This window comes from Dryobates pubescens, chromosome Z (assembly GCF_014839835.1).
Source record: "Dryobates pubescens isolate bDryPub1 chromosome Z, bDryPub1.pri, whole genome shotgun sequence".
Classification (NCBI taxonomy): domain Eukaryota; kingdom Metazoa; phylum Chordata; class Aves; order Piciformes; family Picidae; genus Dryobates; species Dryobates pubescens.
Window position 1 is genome coordinate 55,145,519 of NC_071657.1, and position 23,755 is coordinate 55,169,273.

A 23,755-nucleotide genomic window follows, 5' to 3' on the forward strand; every position below is an offset into this window, starting at 1 on the left:
TAGTTTATTCTATTCTATTCTATTCTATTCTATTCTATTCTATTCTATTCTATTCTATTCTATTCTATTCTATTCTATTCTATTCTATTCTAAATCCTGGCCAGATGACTCCCTGGAAACAAAGGTTACTGAGTAGTCCTTTTCTGTCTGCATTGCTTTTTTCCCCCCAGGATGTCTGTAGCCTCCAGAGGCAAGAATTAGGACAATTATCAGGCATAAATTTTTATTGTTGGTTGTCAAAAATGTTTAGTGTTGTTCAAGGAAGCACTGGGCCATGCAGCTCATGTGTGTGAGTGTAGGGACGACCGAGCAAGCAAACCTGTAATATGAGTAAACACATGAGTACATACCCTGCAGTAAAGGACAGTAAGTTTACTCCCAGGCCTGTCCTGACATAATTTTTCTGCTCATTCAAATTGCCACTGAAAATAATACCATAGGCCTTCTATAAACCCTCACCAGGTAATAGGGGCCAATTTTTCAGGATTTCTGTGATTTGTTACCTTCTGGGTTTTTTTGTCCATGTTATAACAACTACTTCTTGTTTTTTTAATCTCATGTTTCAGTTGCAATCCTGCTCAGAGCTTGGCCAGGACATCCTGAATGACTGTCTGGCAGTTCAGCCCCTCCAGCCAGCCACATCTCCGCATGATGCTGTGGATAACACCATGGAACACTCCCCAGGCCCTGCTCATGATATTTACCCAGGTATAGAAAAAAAACAAAAGAAAAACAACAGAAAAGCAGCCTGCAGTATTACTGCTTACTTAAGACTGGGGATGATTTTGCAAAGTAAGATGTACTCTGAAATCCATTATCTATCTTATGAGAAGGACAGAGTCTGAAAAGAAATATAAAACCAGAATTTTGCATGTTTTTGGAAGGGAGGCAGAACAAATGTGTCTTACCCATGAATAAACCTACTGCAACAAACCCCAGTATTTTCCCTCTGTAAACATTTGACTTCTGCTAGTAATTCACTTCTGCCATTCCTTGTAGACTTCTTAAATTCATTAAGCCTCATTTTAAATCAAAATAGTATTTTTTTCCTCTTCCTTATTCATGGGTCACATGTCAGTTTTCTAACAGATCTGCATTAATTGACTTAAAGAGCGCATTATAAACTCTCATGTTATGGTTCTAAATATGCCACTAAACAAAACTATGGTATAAGTGTAATAATCCTATTTAATTAAGTAACTGAGATTTTCATGTTAAAATACCCAACTCTGTCAAATCCAGCTAAATATACAACTGTTACTCACATTTTAGCAAAATTTGAAACATTTGATCGGTTATGGGTGATAATACATCTCAATGCTCAAGACCATGATAGGCAGGATGTTAACAGTTTTTTAATGCAGTATTTTGTTAGTTGTAAAGACATCTGCTTTTAACTTTTTTATAGAGAGCCAGATGTAGCAAGTGAGAGATGTGGCTGAAAGATATGTGCAGAAAATGATATATGAAGCAGTCACTTCAATAAATGGTTGTATTTTAGTGAGGGGCTTGTTCAGCCTGTCAGTTCTACGACATGTTTTTGTTAAGGCTGGTGTGAGCTGTACACTGGATTATGGTGAAGTAGGTTTATATGTAAAAAAATCAGGAAGTAGAAAACTGTGATTGAATGTGTCCTCATTTTTAAAATACTTGGTATTACTCATATGTTGTTAACTTTTAAATGCCTTAGTCTGAGTTTGGCATCTCTTATTTGAAACCCAAAGGAAACTCTGGATTTTAAATCTGATTTTGGCCAGGGAACCTATACTGACATGTCATTGGTTATAGTTGTTTATTGTATATTGGACTTCAAAAGGGAGTTGGATAATGAGAAATGTTGAGATTAAAAAAATATCTGCTGGTATTACCCAGGTAAACTGAGAGAGAGTGGAAGACTCAGCTTTTGGTTTTCCTTTTAAGTGCCTAGATAGGATGGAAGCTAGGTGGGTCTGCATGTCAGCTGAGCAGAGACCAGTTTTTCAGAAACTGAGGACGTTCTCACAGATTGCTACTAGAATCTGTTGAACATTCACCTCTTTTACCAGTCTAGCTTCCAGACTATGGTTAAATGTCAAACTCTAGCTGTTGAGTTAATCTGAACCTAGTCTGATAGTGGCTTGAACAAATTGCTGCCTCACGGTTTGCCATGATTCAAAGATGAGTCCAACTATTACCTCCAGCCAGCCTTTAGCTGGCAATTGTCTGCAATCCTGATGTGCCACAGGCAGCTGCTAAGACTGGAATTACTTTTTGTAATCTCATTCATGTCTTGTCTTTCAGTACTTGGGATTTACAGCACTATTACCTATGGACATGCTTTGATATTATTTATTTTGTTTTGTTTTTCTTACTTGGCACAGCTTCCTATAGTGCAGCAATATTTATAGTATTAATTAACATAGTCTTATCAGCATTAATTTCTCTGTAAGTAATAAACTGCTTTCCCTTATGTGTTTTCAGAGGTATCTATAACTTGGCAAATTTCACATAGTTTTTTTTTCAGTTGTGTAGTTTCACATCAGTTAACTGAGCATATTATGTCAGGAATAGATGAACCCATATTGCTTCATTTTGCCAACCACCTAATCCAGTGGAAATGAATTGTTTCATTAGCTACAATGTGAATGACTGAGAATTCCAGAAGGGAGAGAATTATTGAAATGGCAACATGATAATTATTCATGCCCCAGGGAGAGAAAAACCAAATGTGTGGAAGCTTAAGTTCTTGCCTTAGAGAAGCCACCCTTCAAACTTCTCAGCAAGCAACCTCTGCTTTGTTTTGTTTTGTTTTTCTAAATATAAAGAAAAAAACTTTGAGCCTCTTCTGAAAAAAATAACATATGTACCCTTCACTGGAAACTGCTAGAACATATGAGCTGAAATGTGTCTGTGCTACTTAGTATAAACAGGAAGAGACTTCATTATTCCAGTGCCATTAAGTCATAGAATCTTAAAATCATTTCAGTTAGAAAAGTCTTTCAAGGTCATGAGGTCAAATAATCCAAAACTCCATACAAAGTCCAATATCAACCATGCCCCTTAGCAACACATCTATGCATCTTTTAAACACCTCCGGGGATGGGGATTCAAACACCTCCCTGAGGAGTCTGTTCCACTGTTTGATAACCCTTTCAGTGAAGAAGTTTCTTCTAACATCCTATCTAAACTTCCATTGGTGCAACTTGAGGAAATTTCCTCATCCTGTCAATAGTCACTTGGGAGAAGAGACCAACACCCACCTCACTACAACCTCTTTTCAGGTAGTTGTAGAGAACAATCTTCTCCAGACTACACAGCACCAGTTCCTTTGGCTGTTTCTTGTAAGATCTCTTCTTCATATTCTTCAGCAGCTTCATTGCCCTCTTTTGGATCCACTCCAACATCTCAGTGTCTTGCCTATAGTAAGGGCTTCAAAATTGAATACCATATTCAAGGTTTGGCCTCACCAGTGCTGTATACAGGACAATCAATTCCCCAGTCCTGTGTGTCACACTATTCCTGACATGGGTCAGGATGCCTTTTGCCACCTTGGCCACCTAAGCACACTGCTGGTTCATATTCAGCTGGCTGTCAATCAAGACCTCCAAGGTCCTTCCCTGTGGGGCAGCTTTTCAGTCACTTCTCCAAGCCTGTAGCATTACATGAGGCTGTTGTGACCCAAGTTTGGACCCAGCACTTGTCCTTGTTGAATCTCATGCAACAGTCCTTGGCCCATGGATCCAGCCTGTCTAGATCCCTCTCTAGAACCTTCCTAACCTCAAGTACATCAGCAGTCCCACCAGTTTAGTGTTATCTGCAAACTTACTGAGGGTGCACTCATTTCCCTCATCCAGGCCATTGATAAAGATATTAAAGAGAACTCACCTCGAAAGTAGATGTTTAGATGCTAATCCATATCCACTTAATGAAGTACATCAATGCCTGCAGTCATCACTCTTTCTGTGTACTGCTGAATCTGCAAACATTTATCCTGCTTTGGCAGTGTGGTTGGACTAGGTGATTTTTCAAGATTGCTTCCAACCCCTAGCATTCTGAGATTCTGCGAATTAAGTAAAATACAGGAGTCATCTTTTTTGTTGCATAACATATGTGTGCTTCTTTATTAAACAACCTGTCTGCCTCTTTAGTCCCTGCCATATTTAGCCTTACTTAATACTATGTGCTCTCTCTTCATTAGAAACAGACTAGCCAAAAGGTACTACAGTAGCTACAGAGATGAATATTGCAGTGGACTTTAGGTTGCTGTAGTTCAGGGAAAGGATTGGTGACTGCCCATGCCTGGCTGCAGATAACATTTTCCCAGGGGCAGTCCTCAGCTCTTATGCAGTAATGTGGGAACCTCTGCTGCTCCTTGTCACCTGGACCACCTGAAAATGTGCAAGCACAACTTAGAAAATGTTTGCCTGAAATCCTTATCCTGGTTGTGGCAGAGAACAGTTATGACAGGGGAAAACAACCCTTGCTAACTTATGCCTGAAACACAGTCATAGTCCAGCCCTTTTGCTCCTAATCAACCACAACCTTGAAGAATTCTTTATTAAGGCTCAAAGATCACAGTACTACAAAACTAAGTCATTGTATTTTCTAACACATTTTGATGTTTTTCTCGTGGAAAAATGCAAGTTAACATAGTTTTTTTTCCAAGAAGTAAATTATCTCTGTTTATTTAGATAATCAGGGGTTTCCTTTGCAAGATACCATTTTATTTATTCTGCCAAAATGTCTGCTTGTTTTTCAGTATTTTCTTCTGTGCTGCACCTAAGTATAAAATAATCAATCCAAAAGGTTATTCTTTTGTTTTCCCACTGCTTTTGTCTTGATGTTACTCTGAAAGATGGGTGTGGGGAGAGTGATTTTTTGGGGTTTATGAGCAAAATGAAAAAATAAAAGTAAAAATTAAAAAAAAACAACCCGAACAAGCAAAAAACCCCAGCAAACCCCCAAAGCACACAAAACCAACAACAACAATAAAACCCCCCAACAAAACAACACAAAAGCTACCTTCCCTTCTCAGAGGAGAGGTCTTCCTCAGCACTTTCTTAGTGAGTTGCTCTGCTGCCTCATCTCCCTGTGGGATCTGTGTTCTCTGTACCTCTCTTAAAGTTTGGCATGTCTTCTACTATCAGAGGTCTGCTGTTACTTAGTTTGTACTTAGGAAGCTCTGGTCCTTATAAAAATTAGCAAATAATTGAAACTAGTGCTGATGGTAACTGCAGGCATTTTTGTTGTTCCTCTTGGACTTGTGGTAGAGCAGTCTCACCTTCTCCAGCTTTGCCCACCAATGTGGCTCATGTCAGCTTCCACTAAACAGTGACGTAACCTCCACAGCACCTTTATCAGATGTTTTTATTCAGAAAGTGGTTTCCTATTTCTCATCTTGCATGGTCTGTCATTTTCAGAAGCTGAAGGATGTCCAGGACTGCTCTTTAAACTCCTGACCTTAACTCTAGCCTAGCCTGGCATATATGTAGTATATCAGAAGGCTGAGTTGTGAGGATGAATAGTGGCTTTCCAGAAATAGGCTGAGGACTTGGAGATAAGGTAGTCTTTTCACCCTTTTGTTCTTGGGTAGCAAAGCTCAAAATTGTGGCCTGAGAAATCATTTTCTTCGAGACAAATCCATGGTGGTGTTGCTCCTAATTTTTATTCTGCTAGGACTTCAGCATCTATGAAGATGTTTTAGCCTAGGAAGCTCTTTTACTAGTGACAGTGCCCTTTGGGTAACAGGTTTAAATTCTAGGACTTGTATCAATAAAATATAATCCCACATATTCACTAATATAACATGAGTTTTATAGGTAGAATTGTGTTCTGCTACCTAGGCATAAACAATACTTTTTTTCTAGAGGAACTGTTACAACCAACCAGTGACCAATCATTTTCATGTTGTAGACAGCCTATCTAAGTCACTCTCAGGGCTCATAAAAAATGCTGACATGCAACATCAACACAAGCTACCTGACACAGATGTCACTAAAAATAATTTAGTAACTGGATTTTCAGAGGGATTTGATAATCAACTTCCTACCTTCTGACTGCCTGACTTAAGGAAATTCTGAAAATGAAATTACAGGATTTTGGGTAATCTAATTAAGACATTCAGAGGGACTCCTGTATTGATTTTGTTTAAAAAACATAAAACCAAAAATCAGAGCCTTTCCTTATTTGAAATGTATATGAGAGCAACCTCATAGAAAATCATTAAATTGTTAATGCTAATTTAATTTTTTTTGTATTTATTACTGGGAAATCTGAGGGTAATAATAGCAATATTTGAGTTTGTATTGACCTGTTCAAGAAATCTGGGGGTTGTGCAAATGAATGGGAAATGTAGGAAAGTAACTATTTACAAAACTGTGCTTTCTGTTCACTAAGCCTAAATGTGCGTGTGTGTGTGTATATATATATATATATGAAGATATTTGGCACCACCTCTTCAACAAGAAGCTAGAGAAGATTTGCAGCCTTCTTCAGACAATATTCCCACATCTAAAACATCCCTCGTTTTATTAAAGTGGAATTTGGGAGCATTAAAGATAATATAGATGGCTTTTTCTTCCCTTCAGACAGAAAGCAACACTTGAGAAAAGCTAGATAGTCGTCAAGAATTGTCACTATAGCTTTAGGGGAGGTGTTAATCCATCAGTATTTGGTCAATTATCTATGATACCACCTGCCTGATGAGGGTCATTTCTCTCCTTCTGCTTTCAGTGGCCGTGTTCCCCAGCACACAGACAAGTCGAAGTGGAACAGCAGTTGGGGCAGTGTCCTTGTCTCACCCCAGCAGCCACCCCTCCCCAGGACATAACATACAGGGTAGTCCTCTCCAACCTCCCCCTCAGTTACCTTTTCTCTCAGCTGCGGACTCAGAGAGGTAAGACCAGCCCCTGCTTTTCCCATGCTCAGCCTGGGGCAGGACTGCCTTCAGATCTTCTAGGACAGGTGGAAACTGAATTGTTAGTGTGTCAAAAGTCACTGGTGGCAGCCCTCAGATAACAACTGCTACAGATACGGGTTTACATGGGGAAGGAGAGTTAAAAGGGCCTCCATTCATAGCCTGGGCAGAGAGGTTTTCTATCCATGTCTCTTTCAGTAGCTTCCTCCAGTCCACTCTTGATCTCCACTAATGGCCTGAGCAAGGAAAGTCATATTGGCGGGGACATCAAACTTCAGAGGATCCCACCCATACCTTACAGGAAGAGAACCTTGAGATTCATGTTTCTGTTTACTTGTGGTAGGAGAGTCATATTCTGTCACTATTCTCTCAATATTAAGTATTTCTTCAGGAATCTGGCTGGGGGGGTGGGGGGTGTGTGGTGCTTTTGTTTTCCTTTTATTAAAATCAATAGAAATGAAAAAAAGTTAATTCTTTGGATATCTTGATTTATAGTCAGGATTTCTGCTAGCTGGGTACAAACCCCTTCACCTATGCTGTTTCCATTCTCTTAGATATTTCAGTGTTGTGAAGCAGATTGCTTGGAAATAGTTTCATTTTTGTGTTTAGACACACTAAAACATTTTCAGCAATGTTACCAATTATTTATATAATGTATGGGATTATAGATTTCCACTTAGTTTACTGAACCAGATGTCTACCAACTCACAAGAATAAAGAGGCCTAAGCAAATAGATTTTCAGTGGAAAAGTCAGGAAGATAAACCATCGCACAAAATACTGAATTCTTATTGTATGCATATATGGATATTTAAACATTTTTTGTTTATGCATTTTTTGGTGCTCCAAGTGATAAGTTGCTGTATTTCATTGATCTATTTCATTTCCTTGAGTGACAGAATTGCCAGTAATTTGGAGAAGACAAAGTATCCAATTTTAAACCTGATAAGAGCATTCACTAAATTTCAGTTACTGATAAATGAGCGTAATTTCTTTGGAGGAAAGCAGCACTCACTCTGCCTTGTGTCAGGAAGATGGAAGAATATGATGGGTTTGGGAACTGATAGTGAAAAGACTTTTGATTTTAAACTGCACATGTGCATTCAGACAGTTCTGGAGCCACAGAAAGTTGTTGAGATGAAACATACAATTTCATGATGATTTGAGCTCATGTTCGGTCCTTCCTCCCCTCTCCTGGCTACATAGTCCTGACCTTTATCCCTGACTCTGGTCCTTTGTGCAGGATCTGAGGCTTCCCATGCTTTTGGTCAGACACAGAGGCTTTTCCATGCTAGTGTAGTTGTCTTTCCAGTGTGTGAACTGACCAATATCCATATCCAACAATCATGAGACCACAAGGTGACAGGCAGGAACAGATCGAAGGTTATTACAGGTACAAATTTCATCATGAAAACCAGTGATCTTCTCATGAGCCCTTTCTGAGGCAGTCACTGGCGTAAGGCTACAGCAGACACATTTAGAGTATAACTTAATTTGTTACATCCTTGAATGTGTACAAAATCCTGCACCTGGGTCAGGGCAATACTCACTATCAGTACAGGCTGGGGGATAATGTGATAGAGAACAGCCCAAGCAGAAAAGAGCTTGGAGGTACAGGTGAGTGAAAAGCTGGATATAGGTCAACAGCGTGCACCTGCAGCCCAGAAGAAATTGCATCCTTGCCTGCATGAAAAGAAGTGTGGCCAGCAGACTGAGAGAGGTGACTCTACCAGTCTGCTCTGGTGAGACCTTACTTGTAGGACTCTGGGACCCTCAATACAAGAGGGACATGGACCTGATGGATTGGGTCCAGGGGAGTGCTACAAAAAATGATCAGAGGGCTGGAACACGTCTCCTATGGAAACAGGCTTGGAGAGTTGGGGTTGTTCAGCCTGGAGAAGAGAAGACTTCAGGGACACCTTATAGCAGCTTTCCAATACCTGAAGAGGGCCTACAAGAAAGTTCAGAAGGGACTGTTAGAAGGGCATGTAGCAATAGGACAAGGGGAAATGGTTTTATACTACAGAAAGGTAGATACAGATTATAGATTATAAAGAATTTCTTTACTGTGAGGGTGGTGGAACACTGGAACAAGTTGCCCAGGAAGGTGGTGGAGGCTCCATCCCCAGAGACATTCAAAGTCAGACTTGATGGGACTCTGAGCAACCTGATCTGGTTGGGGATGTTTCTGTTTACTACAGGGGGGTTGTACTAGACCTTTAAATGTCCCTTCCAACCCAATGCATCTTATGAGTCTATGATTCTATGATACCACTAGCAACAACAACAGCAGCAGCAACAACAACATCAATACCTATATCAATAATAATAATAGCTTAGTGTGACACACTCCTTACTTAACTGTATGCACTCTCTCTAAAAAGGCTTAAAGTGCTAATCCCACATGTGAAGCTACTTTGGATTAAGTGATAAGGTTCTAGTATCTTCATTTAAGTGGCAATGTAAATTCAGAAATGGAAAAAAAACCATCATCAGTGTTGGCTTGATTGCATAGCATACAGTACTAATTAAGGGAAATGTTTCAGAGAAAAACAAGTGCAGCATTTGCATTTTGAATGTAATATAGTCCACTTGCCCAGTGCCCTGCGAGTAGGCTGTTGTTTACACCACATCATTGGTGTGATGATAGCTGTATAAATGTAGACTAAATAAACCAACACTTCTGTATATAAAGTGCCAGAGACGGTGTCTTTTAAAGGAATGAATCACCCTATTTATCCCAATCTTGTCATTTGAGAGGACTTCAGGATTTAAGGGTGCAAGCAAGGAATTTGTTTTCCCCCTGGTAGGTGGTCCCTGATACACTTGTGCATGCCTTGGGTCATTCCAGAAGAAGGACTGGCTGCCCAGTACTCTCCTCTGTGATAGCCTGCATTTGTTGAACTGAAGCTGATCCAAGCTGGCCTGGCCACTTTGATGAATAAAGAGCAGGTCATCTATTCCTTTGGACAGGAGACTCAGCTTTTTGAGTGGCAGAAGCAGAAGGAAATAAGCAGTTTCCCTAATTATACAGGTACTATGGGGTAGAGGAAATAAATTTGAGAGATTCTTGTGCAGCTTTTTCCGCATAGGTGATGGAAGGGAGAGTGTGGTCTCGACCAAGCCTTTTTAATGTGAGAAACAACCAAACATGAGACACCTCTTACAATACTTTCAATACTTTCATTCTGTGTACAAAAACTCAATGTACACAGAGTGCAAGTCAGGTAAAAAAGTTTGGATCCAAGAAGCAACTTAAATTCTCAAAGGAAAGCAGATTTACTTTTTGGTTGTTCCAGCTCTTTGATACTAACTTGCAGTGCTTCCCCAGTAAGAAATACTGCCAACTAGTCAGTGAAGGTACCTGATAGTAGTACCCAAATGTGTATGCATTAAAGGGAATATTTACATGCCTTCCTTTTCACTTATTTTTGTAATAAAAGAAGATATGAGCATTCAAGGAAGCTGAAAAAAAAAATCTAATAAAATAAAAATTGTCTTCATAATTAGCACGTGCCACTCACTGTCTCAGAATCAATAGTGTCAAATGCCTGAAATTATTCAAGGAGTGTTGTGGGGTTTACTTATATATTGAATTACCTAACATACACATTTTGCTTTTCAAGCCTTGGTTTTGTTGAAGAAGTAGCCTGTTAATTAGTTTTTAGGAGGCCACAACAGAATTTATCTGGTGAACTTGGTGTTCCAGGTGGCTTTTCACTGTTCTGTGAATCACAGTTAGTAATACGTTTGCGAAGTATGATGCATCCTGGCTTGACAGGAGTTCCTAGAGGCTATGTGTTACGAATAAAGGGGTGATGAGGTGATAAATTAATAAAAATGTAAATTATTTAGTAATATGGCTGTACCTCCCACATAACTCTATACAAAAATTATTAAAGATTATAAACGTTCACTATTCGGTTGAGAGTACCTTCACAATATAGGAATGGTTACAAATAATTTGAGATCAGTATTTGGGAGAGATAGATCCAAAAGCAGTAAATTAGCCCACTAAACAAAGGCAGGAATTTCCCAGAGACATTAGGAATATATCAGTTATTCACGATGCTGCTAGCTGATTGTGGGAATTACTCTTTTGTCTCTGTTTATCAGAAAATACTCCTGAACTGCTTTGCTGCTTATAATCCACATGCATGTGGTGGGCAACACCCAAGAGAGAAGAGCCTCCCGCTCTCTGCAGCTCAGCTGTTTTGTACAGCCAGCTAATTTTTGTCAGAATTGCCACCAGACAAAGGCTAGAACTGATAACCATTGTTTCTCTGCTTAAACATGCCCAGACTTCACCCTGCCTGGGGTCTGTCCCTGGCAGGACACATGGCTTGGGAGAAGGGCCCGTGTGAAATCCACTGATTCAGCAGCCAAGGTGGGTTCTGAGGTGATGAGTCTTTCAAATTCCCATGGGAAAAAGGGAGCACTATAAGAAAGCCTCAGGTCAGGCAGAGCTTTGAGTGGTAATTCTCTTGCTTTCCATCTTTCCAATCAGCTTGATGAGTGACAACTTGATACCACAGTTATGATTCCTATCTCAATTGTACAGGATTGCAGTGGCAGTTCTGCTTGGTGGGAATTTTAATTAAAAAAAAAACATCTGTACCACTCTGTTCTCACTATTTACTCCACCTACAAATGAACCCATTCAGCCCTTTGATGCCCAGACAATTCATCACAGACAGTTATTAAATCAAGGAGGCTCACAACACTTGAAATTCTATATGAAGAAACATCTTGTAGAAGAACCAAATGCTACAGTAAAAACCTTCTTTTCATACAGCTCTGACCAGTTCTGGTCATTATAAACCTCCCATATGTATGCCATTTTAATTGATTTCATCAATCTCTGTCTTGCTTGCTTCAAAATCTAGTCATTGCCCAGCATGACATTTCCTAGCTACTCTTGGAAAAGGAGAGGCTACTTGATAGCTCCAGAAACTTTCCTGCTCTGATTTTGTGTCCAGCAGGGCATAGGAGAGGGCACCTTTCTGCAAACCTGGCTGATTCCCGTTTGCATCACTTTCAGGGCTTCACCACAGTCCTTGATGGCACTTTCTGAGAGGTTAGAAGCTGGTCCTGGTCGTTTCAGAAACAAAGTTTACCCAGTAACATACTACGATTTGTTCAGGGACAAATGTGGAATGAGCCAAGTCCCACACTGACTTGTGTTAGGCAGAAGGAAAGTAAAAGTAGATAACTGTAGTCACCCATATAAATGAGCCAGAAATTCATGAAGTAGCTCACAAGTCATTGTAAACAATGCTAGAGTCTAGTAAAAAGGATTCCTGTCTGGCTATACGAAGTAGTGCGTTATTATTGGGAGGATTTTTGGATGTTAAATTGAGTGTGAAATCTGCAAACCTGTGCTTTTAACAATTAAAAAAAATATCTTTTTTTTCTTTTAAAGGATTTTTTTCCCCTGTGGCTGTGGCTGGTTAAAAGTGGTTTTCAGGAATCAGTTTTCACAAATTAATTTTGAGAACCCAGAGGATAATAATCTGTGATTTTTGAAATATTAGTAATAATAAAAGATCACCTATGCATTGAAATTTAGTCTCTGACAGCAAATAACAGTCTTTCTCTGTCAGTGCTATACAAAAAACTAGCACTATTTCACACTCAGAGGACATCAAACCAGGTAGTTGTAGTTTTTTGGGGTTTTGTAGTCTGATATTTTTTATCACAAAATGCTATTGATTTACATTATTATTATTATTGTTATTGTGAAACAGGTGCATGCTTTAGTCTTACTCTTCTCAGTTTATCTTTAAGTCTACAGTGCATCAGTTGCCTGGAACAATGAAATATTTGACACTTTAGAGACTCAATGACTTAGTAGTGATGTCTTTATTTCCTCAATCTGTATAGCATATCTGAAATAATACATGTGTTTAAGAAGTTTATATCGAATCATCACAAACCCCCACAATTCTTAAAGAAAACTGAATAGGAAGTAAATCATCCAGAAGAGTCTTGACACTATGCTCCAAACGGAATTCATGCACGTACTAGAAATGTAGTAAATGGGTTTCAAAATAAGTAAAAAAATCACACAGATCTTGTGTGGGAGGTACTGATTCTGAGCTGCAGCATGAAAATCTTCAGGTGTCTTGGGTTTACATGCAGTTATAATCTGTACGATGACCCTGTCCAGAGATCATAGTTTCACAGTATCTCCAAGGTTGAAAGAGACCTCAAGGATCATCAACCTGTCACCACAGCCCTCATAACTGGACCATGGCACCAAGTGCCACATCCAATCCCCTCTTGAACACCTCCAGGGACGGTGACTCCACCACCTCCCTGGGCAGCCCATTCCAATGATGAATGACTCGCTCAGTGAAGAACTTTCTCCTCACCTCGAGCCTAAAATTCCCCTGGTGCAGCTTGAGACTGTGTCCTCTTGTTCTGGTGCTGGTTGCTAGAGAGAAGCAGACCGACCCAAAGGAAACAAAGGGGGAGGACCCTGTTGCCCAGGGAGAGTACTCCTGCTACTGGGCAGGCTTGAACTCACCACGTTGCTGTTGAAAGGCTTATGTGCTACCACCTGAGCCACTTGGTCCTCCCAGTGAAGTTGTGGTGCCACGCTATCTGCTGTATTCAAGGTGAGAGTACAGCTTCCTTACCTTTCTGCAAGCTGTGGTGGTTTTAGGCTGTGCCTTTAAAATTTAGTTACAGATTTTGAGCAGAAAAATAGAAAGATATAAATAAATCACTATTGGGTGTAAAAAGGAAAATAAAAGATTATTCTAAACAAATTCATTGGGTAAATATCTGGAATAAGAGGAGCTGCACCATAACAATTCTTCCCTTTTCTCTTCTGATCTGTGGCTGGTTTTGCTTTACTCGGGAGATATAAGGTGCTTGTGGCTGGCCTTGGCTAGGTCTGACTTCTCTGCTCCTTTCTCTCCTCCCTTTTGTACAGGGGGGTATGGGGGAGGCAGGGAGGGAGGAGCTAGTCCTGGGCCCTAGTCCTGGGTGAGGGGGGTCCTTGTGCTGTTTGCTAATTGTAAATATCTGTATAATATTGTAAATACTGTATATTATGTATATATTCATTGCATTCCATCATAGAGTGTAGATTTTGCATGTAAATGCAGCTTCATTTGCTTCAAACTGAGTCGGTCTGGCAAAGTTAATGTTGGGAGGGAAACTTCAGCCCACCACATAGGGAAAACATTCTTTATTGCTAGGTTAAATAAACTTCATCTAATATACTTTGGTCCAACTCAGGAGAACAAGGGACCAAATCCATGCTTTAGGATCTGCTCAGACTATGTTAAGTGTGAGAACTATTCCTTTCTAGCAGCAGCTACTGGGCACAGTCACCACAGAGATGGGTAGGTGGATGCTCTTTCTCAGCATAGACCTACAGCTTCCTTTCAGGAGTGGGAAGAGAGGCTGATCTGTATGTTTTCACTCATCCTTTTGGAGAAATATCCTGACTCTTTTGTTGGCCTTACCAGTTCTTCTCTGATGGATGAGATAGTGGCCTAGAGAAATTCTTGAGCCCAGGATGATCTTTCATTTACTGATTAGATAATTCTGCAAAAATGATTGTAGCATCTATTTGAAATGTACCTTGAGGTATGCAATTTTGTGCAAATCTAGAAAAATGTTGACTTACCATGTCTGCAAGCCCTTCATATAAAATTATCATTATTTCTTCCTCTGCTTGGCTTGTAGGTTTGTACTTTGAGTCCAGACTGACCTTTCAATGTGGTCAGACTCTGCCCAACTGGAAGTGATTAAACACTTTCCTTGATACAGTATTATATTGATTTCAGATTGTTTATGTTCAAATAACTCTATATCTAGAAATGTTTAGATTTCTAGAACCTGAAACCTAATATCTAGCTCCTCACTGTCAAGTGACCAGAACTGACCACTCACTTGCAGTGAGGAAGGACAGTAATTCATGGGCAGACACAGCTGATACAAAGCTTTACCATAAGACATCTGGCAATGCCTCAGAAATCAGATCACTCATAATGTATCTGCTCCCATTAAGACGTAAAATCTGCCACGGAAGTTAAAAGGAGTTTTCTGTGATAAGTGTGAAATCCAATCTTTTGATTTTCCTCTTGTGAAATCTAATTATATGTCACCATTTCATAGAATCATAGAATCAGTCAGGATTGGAAGGGACCACAAGGATCATCTAGTTCCATCCTCCCTGCCACAGGCAGGGACACCTCACATTTGAAAACACATTGTCTATGTTTCTGGGCTGCACACTGATGTTGTGGAAGTCTCTATCTATGCAAACTGCTGAACGTTGCAGGAATCTAAGTAAAGCAGAAATTCTTTAACTCTTACCTATTGAGGATTTTAAAGTTTCTCAAATTTTCCATTTCCAAATTTCTAGATTTGCTCCTCTGGCTCCTTCTCCTCACCATATCAACCCCCAGAAAATTTCAGTTCCACATCACATGACAGAAAGACGAACTCCACAACCTCCCCACCTTCAACAGCCTGCAGAAACGCCTCTAAAGACCTACCAGCCAGCAGCAAACCGTTCTTTTCAACCAAACAGCCTTCACATCCAAGGTAAAAAGGAGGCTCTTTGTCAATGAAGTTGACACTGCTGTTTGTCTTCTACTTAAGTGCTTCAGGGGCTGGTGCTGGTATTTTTAAGGCACCTTTCCTTTTGAAAGACTCTGGGAAGTAGCCTTCAGGACCCTGCCTGCTGACTTCCTTAAAGTTAGAATAGAATAGAATAGAATAGAATAGAATAGAATAGAATAGAATAGAATAGAATAGAATAGAATAGAATAGAATAGAATAGAATAGAATAGAATAGAATAGATTAGAATAGAATAGGCTGGAAGAGACCTTCAAGATCATCGCGTCCCTTAGCTAATTGTTAATCATCTTATGTGTTTCTCTTCAGACTGATTTTCAGAGCTGTTGTTGAAATAGAACTGCAAAAATTTCTTTGATTGCCTCTGCTTTTGATTTTCTGATGTTATGATCTGATCCCTCCTGACTTTATAGGCTTGTTTTATTTTTTCCACTGTTGTCTCTCTAGACAAAGGGGTGAGAGAGGACACTGAGGCATCTCCCAAAGTTCATTAATATGAAGGGCAGGAAGAAAGGTGTCAGTACTATTGTGTTCTTCTTACTGTTCTGTACCACATGTGGGCAGGATTTGAGCTAGGTGTTTTTCTTTCAGAAGCTGGTGGCCCCGTACAGCACTGATTAATACTAGAACATGACATTTACCAATGGATATAAACATTGTTGGCTTTCTTTCTGATTAAAGTTTCACAAATAATCTAGGATGAAATTTATTAATATACTGTTTGTTATCATGACATATGTGAAGACATACCAGAGCAGGTTCAATAAATTCGTAGAATCATAGAATGGTAGGGGTTTGAAAGGACCCCTAGAGATCATCTAGTCCAGCCCATCTGCTAACACAGGTATGCCTAGAACAGGTTGCAAAGGAAAGCATCTAGGTGGGTTTTGAAACTCTTCAGAGAAAGAATCCACAATCTCTCTGGGCAGCCTGTTCCAGTGCTCTGTCACCCTCACAGTAAAGATGTTTCTCCTTGAGTTCAAGTGAAACCTCCTGTGTACTCAAGTGTACCCATTGTCCCTTGTCTTATCACTGTCAGCCACTGAAAAGATCTCAGCCCCTTCCTCAGGACATCTGCCTTTTAGATATTTATATGCTTTTATAAAATCCTCTCTCAGTTTTCTCTTCTCCAGGCTAAAGAGCCCAAGGTCTCTCAGGTTCTCAGAAGAGAGATGCTCCAGTCCCTAGTCATCTTTGTGACCCTCCAGTGGACTCTTTCCAATAGTTCCCTGTCCCTGGGAAGCCCAGAAGTGGACACGATATTCCAGGTACAGCCTAACCAGGGCACAGTAAAAGAGGAGGAGAAACCTCCCTTGCCCTGCTGGCCACGCTCTTCCTAATGCACCCCAGAATACTGTTGGCCTTCTTGGACACAAAGGCGCATTGCTGACTCATGGTGAAATTGCTGTCCACCAGCCCTCCTAGCTCCCATTCGCTAGCATGTGGGACATGAAGGGATCAGGTTTGCCTTCTGACTTTCACTGTTCAGTACATTTTATTCAATTCCTTTCTTTGCTGAACATTTTGACAAGAACTCATATTCCAGAAATGTGTCCAGATACTAAGATCTGTCTGCCTGCCACCAAAAATTATCTTTTGATCAGTAGATGGCTTTCTCACCCTCTTCCTCTCACGGTCATGGGAGCTTCAGTCTAGAAACTGGAATCACAATCAGTTGCTCCAAAGTTGAACAGTCTTCAAAGAATCCTGCTTCCCAAAAGCTCACAGATCACCTCAGATTATTTTTTACTCTACACAGAACTTGCACGGGATGGAGCAGCTAGCTCCCTGTCTGTTTGGGCATCTTCTCTTTAGGGCAGGCCAGTTCCATGCTATTCTGTGCCCATCTCCCCTTCCTGCAGTCCCAGGAGAATTTAAGAGGACAAAAGACAAATGTCAATCAAAACATTATAAAAAGAAGGCCCAAGGGAAACCTTAATCTGGGCAATTGTAACATATGGACTGAAGCCCCATTCCACATCCAAATTTAAGATAGAACTTAATGCTGTCTTCTGAGGGGATCAAAAATTGGGTAACTTCGGGGGCTTGGACTTTAAATCCCTACCTTGCTTAGTCCTGTGTTAGCATTGCTGTGTTTGCTGCACTGCCCTAGAAACATCTGTGTTGCAAATAGACATTGCTGACAGCAATTATATGCATGGAGATAGCAACTCAAAGTTGCAATTGTAAAGATCTCTGCACTTAAAGCTGGAAGGAAGACAATGTGGGATGAATTAAGATTTATGGTTGGGGGGTGTGGATTTTTTGTAACGCAAGATATAACGCATTGCAATACAATGGTCACTTTTGGGTATTAAATGTTCTTTCAAAGACTGATGAACCCATTGTAAGAGGTGTTTTGTCAGAATGTACTTCCTCTAATGTGAGCACAGCTTTCTCACTCCTATGTGCTACATGGAAAGCTTTTTATTTTTGTCCTTTGTGCCTGAAGGGCTTGCCTGAACTCTCCCTCTCAAAAGAAGATGTTTCGAGAGTTCATGGTCATGTTTCCGCAGCAGCAATAGAAAGATTGCCATTTTCCTTGGTCCCATCATTGTAATGCAAAAAAAAATACCATGGGGTTACCTCACCAGCCTGGACTATTTGATATAAAAAGTGTTTGTGGGAAGCTCTGCTGGTTTCTGTCTCCTGCAGTTCATAACCTGTCTTTTCAAGATTTAAAGTGCTGTAGCTATAGCCACTTCAGCTCAGTCTGCCACAAAGCAACGGTGACATTTTTGTCTCCGCGTGTAGCCTTAAACTTGTCAACTCCATTTAAATTTGCTGTACTGACAAAGGAGGGGTTTCGTTGCCCAAAAGCTTTTTGAAGAAAACAAATTCTAATCAGACTCCCTTACTGAAAGCCTGAGCATCTTAAAAGCTCGTGGAGATCTCAGAGATTTTTTTTAGAAAGAAATGGTGTAGGAGATGCAAGACTGACAAGCCTTTTATATCTAATAGTTACTCGTATTGTGAAAACAATTTTTCTTGGAAGAATATTGTCTGCAGTTCAGATGTCATTATTTGTTCTGGTGATTTTCATCATCAGATACACAGTAAGGCTTTTTATTGTTGTAGTTAGTATTATATAATAGACTAAATATTCCCTTTCCTTGCTCTTGTCAAGTTCAAAATTTCCTTTGCTGTATGAAATGTTTGGTTAGACAACTCACTGAGCTGCAGAAGAGAAGCTCTTATTTTCTCTTCATTAGAATGTAATGCCATGTATTGAATTACCAGAGGTAGCAAATCTGAAGCTATTCTGATCTGGAGAGTGGAGTGATGACTTCACAGCTAGACTCTATTGTACACCATTGTACTATGTGTTTGTAGACAGAATGGAAGATAGTACCGGTCCTGGAAATCTTCAACAATTGGTCCAGGACCTGTGTTGTACTGGTGAATCTTTTCAGCCAAGAAGAAATACAGGGATCTCAGTTAGAAATATCTGAAGACATAGGCATCTGCAGCATATAGGCAGCTGGAAGAATAAGGTGTTGTTCTGAGACAAGTCATAAGAGATGCATAAGATAGGAAAGGAAAGAACAATAGGACTTCCTTCACAATGAGCAAGCCTCTTGTGCTTATAGTATAAAGTGAGGTAAAGCTCCCTTGTTCATGGACATAGCTGTCTTGACTTCAGATGCTTCTGATACTATGAACATTTTTGCACTAGAAATTTGACCATCCATTGAAATTGTGCCAACTGAACTCATTAGATAAGCTGATGATCAATGCTGATTGAGTAATGGAAGGAAAAAAAATCATATAAAATATTCAGTTAAAAGAAAAAGGTTGCCATTTCTTTAAAAAAACCTGTTGGCTGATATGAGTTAGCTACCCCAGTGTATCTATACAGACAGCTCCAGTAGTAGCAGTTCTCTTTTAATAAAAAAAAATCAGATTTAAATAAATAGAAACATTTTTAGTTTTTCACATTTGTAAGTCAGTCTGGAAGCGCAATATCTGACTTATATCTCTATCCTACTCTTTCTTTTCCTTTTGTTCTTCACACTCAGATGGTCCCAAATGATTACTTGATGTTTGTGTAATTCACGTAGTGGACACTGTAGAAATATACTGCATATGAGTACTATTTTTACATACTGTTTTACATGCCAGTGGATGTGGTCTGCCTTGACCTTAGCAAGGCCTTTGACACCATCTCCCATGACGTCCTAGTGAGCAAGCTCAGGAAGTGTGGGATGGAAGGGCAGACAGTGAGGTGGATTAGGAGCTGGTTACACAGTAGAGTTCAAAGAGTATTGATCAATGTTGCCAAGTCCAGCTGGAGGGCTGTAACTAGCAGAGTGCCCCAGGGATCAGTGCTGGGACTGGTGCTGTTCAACATCTTCATCAATGACATTGATGAGGTGACAGAGTGTCTGCTCAGCAAGTTTTCTGATGACACCAAACTGAGAAGCTTGGCTGATACATCTTGAGGCTGTGCAGCCATTCAGCAAGACCTGGACAGGCTGGAGAGCTGGGCAGAGAGGAACCAAATAAGGTTCAACAAGGACAAGTGCAGAGTCCTGTGTCTAAGGAGGAACAATAAACTGCACCAGTACAGGTTGGGAGCTGATCTGCTGGAGAGCAGCCCTGTGGAGAGGGACCTGGGAGTCCTGGTGGATAACAAGTTATCCATGGGACAGCAATGTGCCCTGGTGGCCAAGAAGGCCAATGGGATCCTGGGGTGTATTAAGAGGAGTGTGTCCAGCAGATCAAGGGAGGTTCTCCTCCCCCTCTACTCTGCCCTGATGAGACCTCGCCTGGAATATTGTATCCAGTTTTGGGCTCCCCAGTTCCATGGGGACAGGGATCTACTGGAGAGGGTCCAGGGGTGGGCTACAAGGATGATTAGGATACTGGAGCCCATGCCTTACAAGGAGAGGCTGAGGGACCTGGGGCTTTTTAGTCTGCAGAACAGAAGACTTAGAGGGGATTTAATAAATGTTTATAAATATCTGAGGGCTGGGTGTCAGGAGGGAGGGGACAGGCTCTTCTCACTTGCTCCCTGTGATAGGACAAGGAGCAGTGGATGTAAGCTGCAGCACAGGAGGTTCCACCTCAACACAAGGGGGAACTTCTTTACTGTAAGGGTCATAGACCACTGGAACAGGCTCTCCAGAGAGGTTGTGGAGTCTCCTTGTCTGGAGACTTTCAAAGCCCATCTGGATGCATTCCTCTGTGACCTGAGCTAGATTGTATGGTCCTGCTCTGGCACAAGGGTTGGACTTGATGATCTCTTTGGGTCTCTTCCAACTCCTGACATCCTGTGATCCTGTGATCCCTGTGACATATATATCTTAACGGCAATTCTAATGATTATCTTGAGAAAATGCTCTCTTTATAGTGTCAGGCAGAGAGCTGTCTGAGGAGGAAATACGTGTCCATCAGAAACTCCTTACTTTGTGCAAATCGTAACTGTCACAGTCATTCTTTAGTTATCTGTAACAAAATCTTTGTCCACTTTAGTTTAATGAGATCAGGACTTTGTCAAAAACTTATCTGGACCATTATTTGATCTGTGAGTTTCAAATTACCTGTGATTTTCACATGCACAGTGTCTCTCAGTGTATGTGATGAAGAACAAGAGCTTCTTGCATACAGATAGAGCCTTGCACTATACATCTATTTATCCTGTTTTAAAATCTTCACAAGGAAACAATGCTATCCTGTTAACTCTTTATTCTGTATCTTGACATGGATGTTGGCTATTGTCTGCTTATTCCAAGAAATTCAGTTGACATAACTCTGTATGTGTGTGCATTTTAAATGGTTTTATTTAAATTTATTTAAATGCAGTCCAGAGTGCAGTCCTGAGAGGAAAGGTTCAGCTCCTGGAACTTTATTAGCCAACCTGTTTTCCCTTTTTTGTTATGAAAACACAGAAAACTGATGCTGCAGCTAGTTCTCCAACAGATAACCTCAAACAAGGGGTCAGCTGTGTGGGGCGTGAATGGCATATAGTTCCATATTATCCTACATTCAGAAGTAGTGTAGATTACTTTGGGCATGGCACCAGGTGAATAAAGGGAAAAGCTCCCGATACCAATTAGGAGAGTTTGGCCTTCAGTTCAACAACCTCTACACCGTGACCTGGTTCACTGCAGATGCGGACAAAGACATTTAGGATAATGCCAAATAACTGAAAGGAGGAGAACAGTGTCTCCTCTTTCCTATTTATAGCTCTCCATTTTATAAGGCTGATATTTACAGCACTGAATCATGAAAAGGACATGTATCTAGGAAATCTGAATTATTTTTCTGTGCTCTTTTTTAATCTTAAGAAGTAATTTTGAGAGTTTAATCAGTTAATGAAAGTGCATTGTGCACTTTTGTGGGGTTTTTTGTTTGTTTTGGGTTGTTGTTGTTGTTTTTCTTCTATCAAATAGTGGTTACTGTATCAATGGGTCATTGAATTGTTGCAGTTGCAAGAGACCTTTAAGATCATTAGGTGCAGCCACTACCAAGTCTGGTGCTAAACCAGTTCCCTTCGCACCATGACTAAACACTTCCAGGGATGGAGATTGAACCACCTCTCTTGGGAGCTTAGACAGTATTCTTTAGCTGATGTGAGGAGCGAGCATACACAGAGGATGTGACTCATAATAGCTCATCCCCCAGGTAAATAGTTTTTCTGCCAGACTTCAGCTAGCAATAGTCAAAGTTACTGCCAGATTGTTTTGTATCAGGAACAGGATGCTATGAGAAAGGCACAAACATAGAATGAGCAAAGAGCTATGTGAAAGGACATTTCAGCATGCAACTTGAAGGGTCTTGCCAGCTAGCTCAGTCTGCTGTAGATTAGAATGGTTGTTTCTGGTAACTGGGCAACCTGATCTAGTTGGAGGTGTCCCTGCTCACTGCAGGGGGAGTTGGCCACAATGACCTCTGAGGGTGCCTTCCAACCCACTATAATCTGTGAATCTGTGAGTTAATCTGATTCAGCAGTAAACTCACCAGTGTGTCCTATTGCTAGTTGAAAGAAGTGTTTATTTTAAAAGCATTATTAAAGGCGGTTAAAAACAGTCAACAACTGTGTAGCTTGTAAGTCTACTTTTGATTGTATTTCCTTTTATTTTATTATACCACAGCTGGTTATTGAAAGTCAAGACTGAACATTTAAGGATTGGTGGGGTGTGAATACCTAACATGCTTTGCAGTGTTGTTTGCAGTTTTGTTGCAGTTAATCCTTAAAAGAAAAAAAAAAATAATTGAAAACATCATTTGCAGCTAAGTCTGCAAAGTGCCCCAGCTCCTGCAAAAGACAATGAAATGAATTGGCTCTCTGGAGCGTGCAAAGAGCTTGCAAATCCTGCCTGCTGTGGAAGAAAAAAACATGCTCCTGATTTTTTTTAAACTTTTTTTCTTTTATATGAAGTCAAAACACTCTTTCCCTGAAAGTTTTCAGATGCAACACTGAAATTTTGTTCTGAGTTCTTTCCTATGTGTCTCTTCTAACCTAGTTACATATGTGGAAATTAGGCATTTATCTCATCGTGTGTACATAGAAGTGTATTGCAAAACTACCAAATAAAATGCAAATACTGTGTTTCACTCACCTTTGTTACCTAGACCTCCCCATAAGGTCTGAATTCCCAGGTGCAGGTTCAGGCTGACTCATGAAGTTCAGTAAGGACAAGTGTAGGATCCTGCATGTGGGGAGGAATAACGACAGGCACCAGTATGGGTTAGGCCCTGCCCTGCTGGAGAGCAGCTCCACAGAGAAAGACCTACGAGTCCTAGTGGACAGCAAGTTCTCTGTGGGACAGCAATGTGCCCTTGTGGCCAAGAGGGCAAATGGTATCATGGGGTGCATCAAGAAAAGTGTGTCCAGCAGTTCTAGGGAGGTTCTTCTCCCCCTCTACTCTGCCCTGGAGTATTGTTTTGGGCTCCCCAGTTCGACAGAGACGGGGGCCTGCTGGAGAGAATCCAATGGAGAGCCACAAGGATGATTAGGGAATTAAGCATCTCCCCTACAAAGAGAGACTGAGAGACCTGGGGCTGTTTAGTCTTGAGAAGACTGAGGGGGGATCTGACTAATGTCTATAAATATCTGAGGGATGAGTGTCAAGTGGAGGGGGCCAAGCTCTTTTTGGTGGTGCACAGTAATAAGACAAGGAACAATGGGTTCAAACTTGAACATAGAAAGTTTCACCTCAAAATGAGGAAAAAATTCTTCACAGTGAGGGTGACGGAGCATTGGAACAGGCTACCTGGAGAGGTTGTGGAGTCTCCTCTGGACACATTCAAAATCCA

General features: G+C 40.6%; 1 protein-coding gene across 1 annotated transcript in view; it reads left to right on the forward strand.

The window, feature by feature from the left end:
* GLIS3 (GLIS family zinc finger 3) overlaps positions 1-23,755 on the forward strand; it is a 177,006-nt gene that overhangs the window by 147,622 nt on the left and 5,629 nt on the right. The window contains exons 6-8 of the mRNA XM_054178226.1: positions 567-708; positions 6,712-6,874; positions 15,278-15,459. Of these exons, the coding sequence (XP_054034201.1) occupies positions 567-708; positions 6,712-6,874; positions 15,278-15,459 (487 nt within the window). The remainder of the gene's footprint in view (positions 1-566; positions 709-6,711; positions 6,875-15,277; positions 15,460-23,755) is intronic.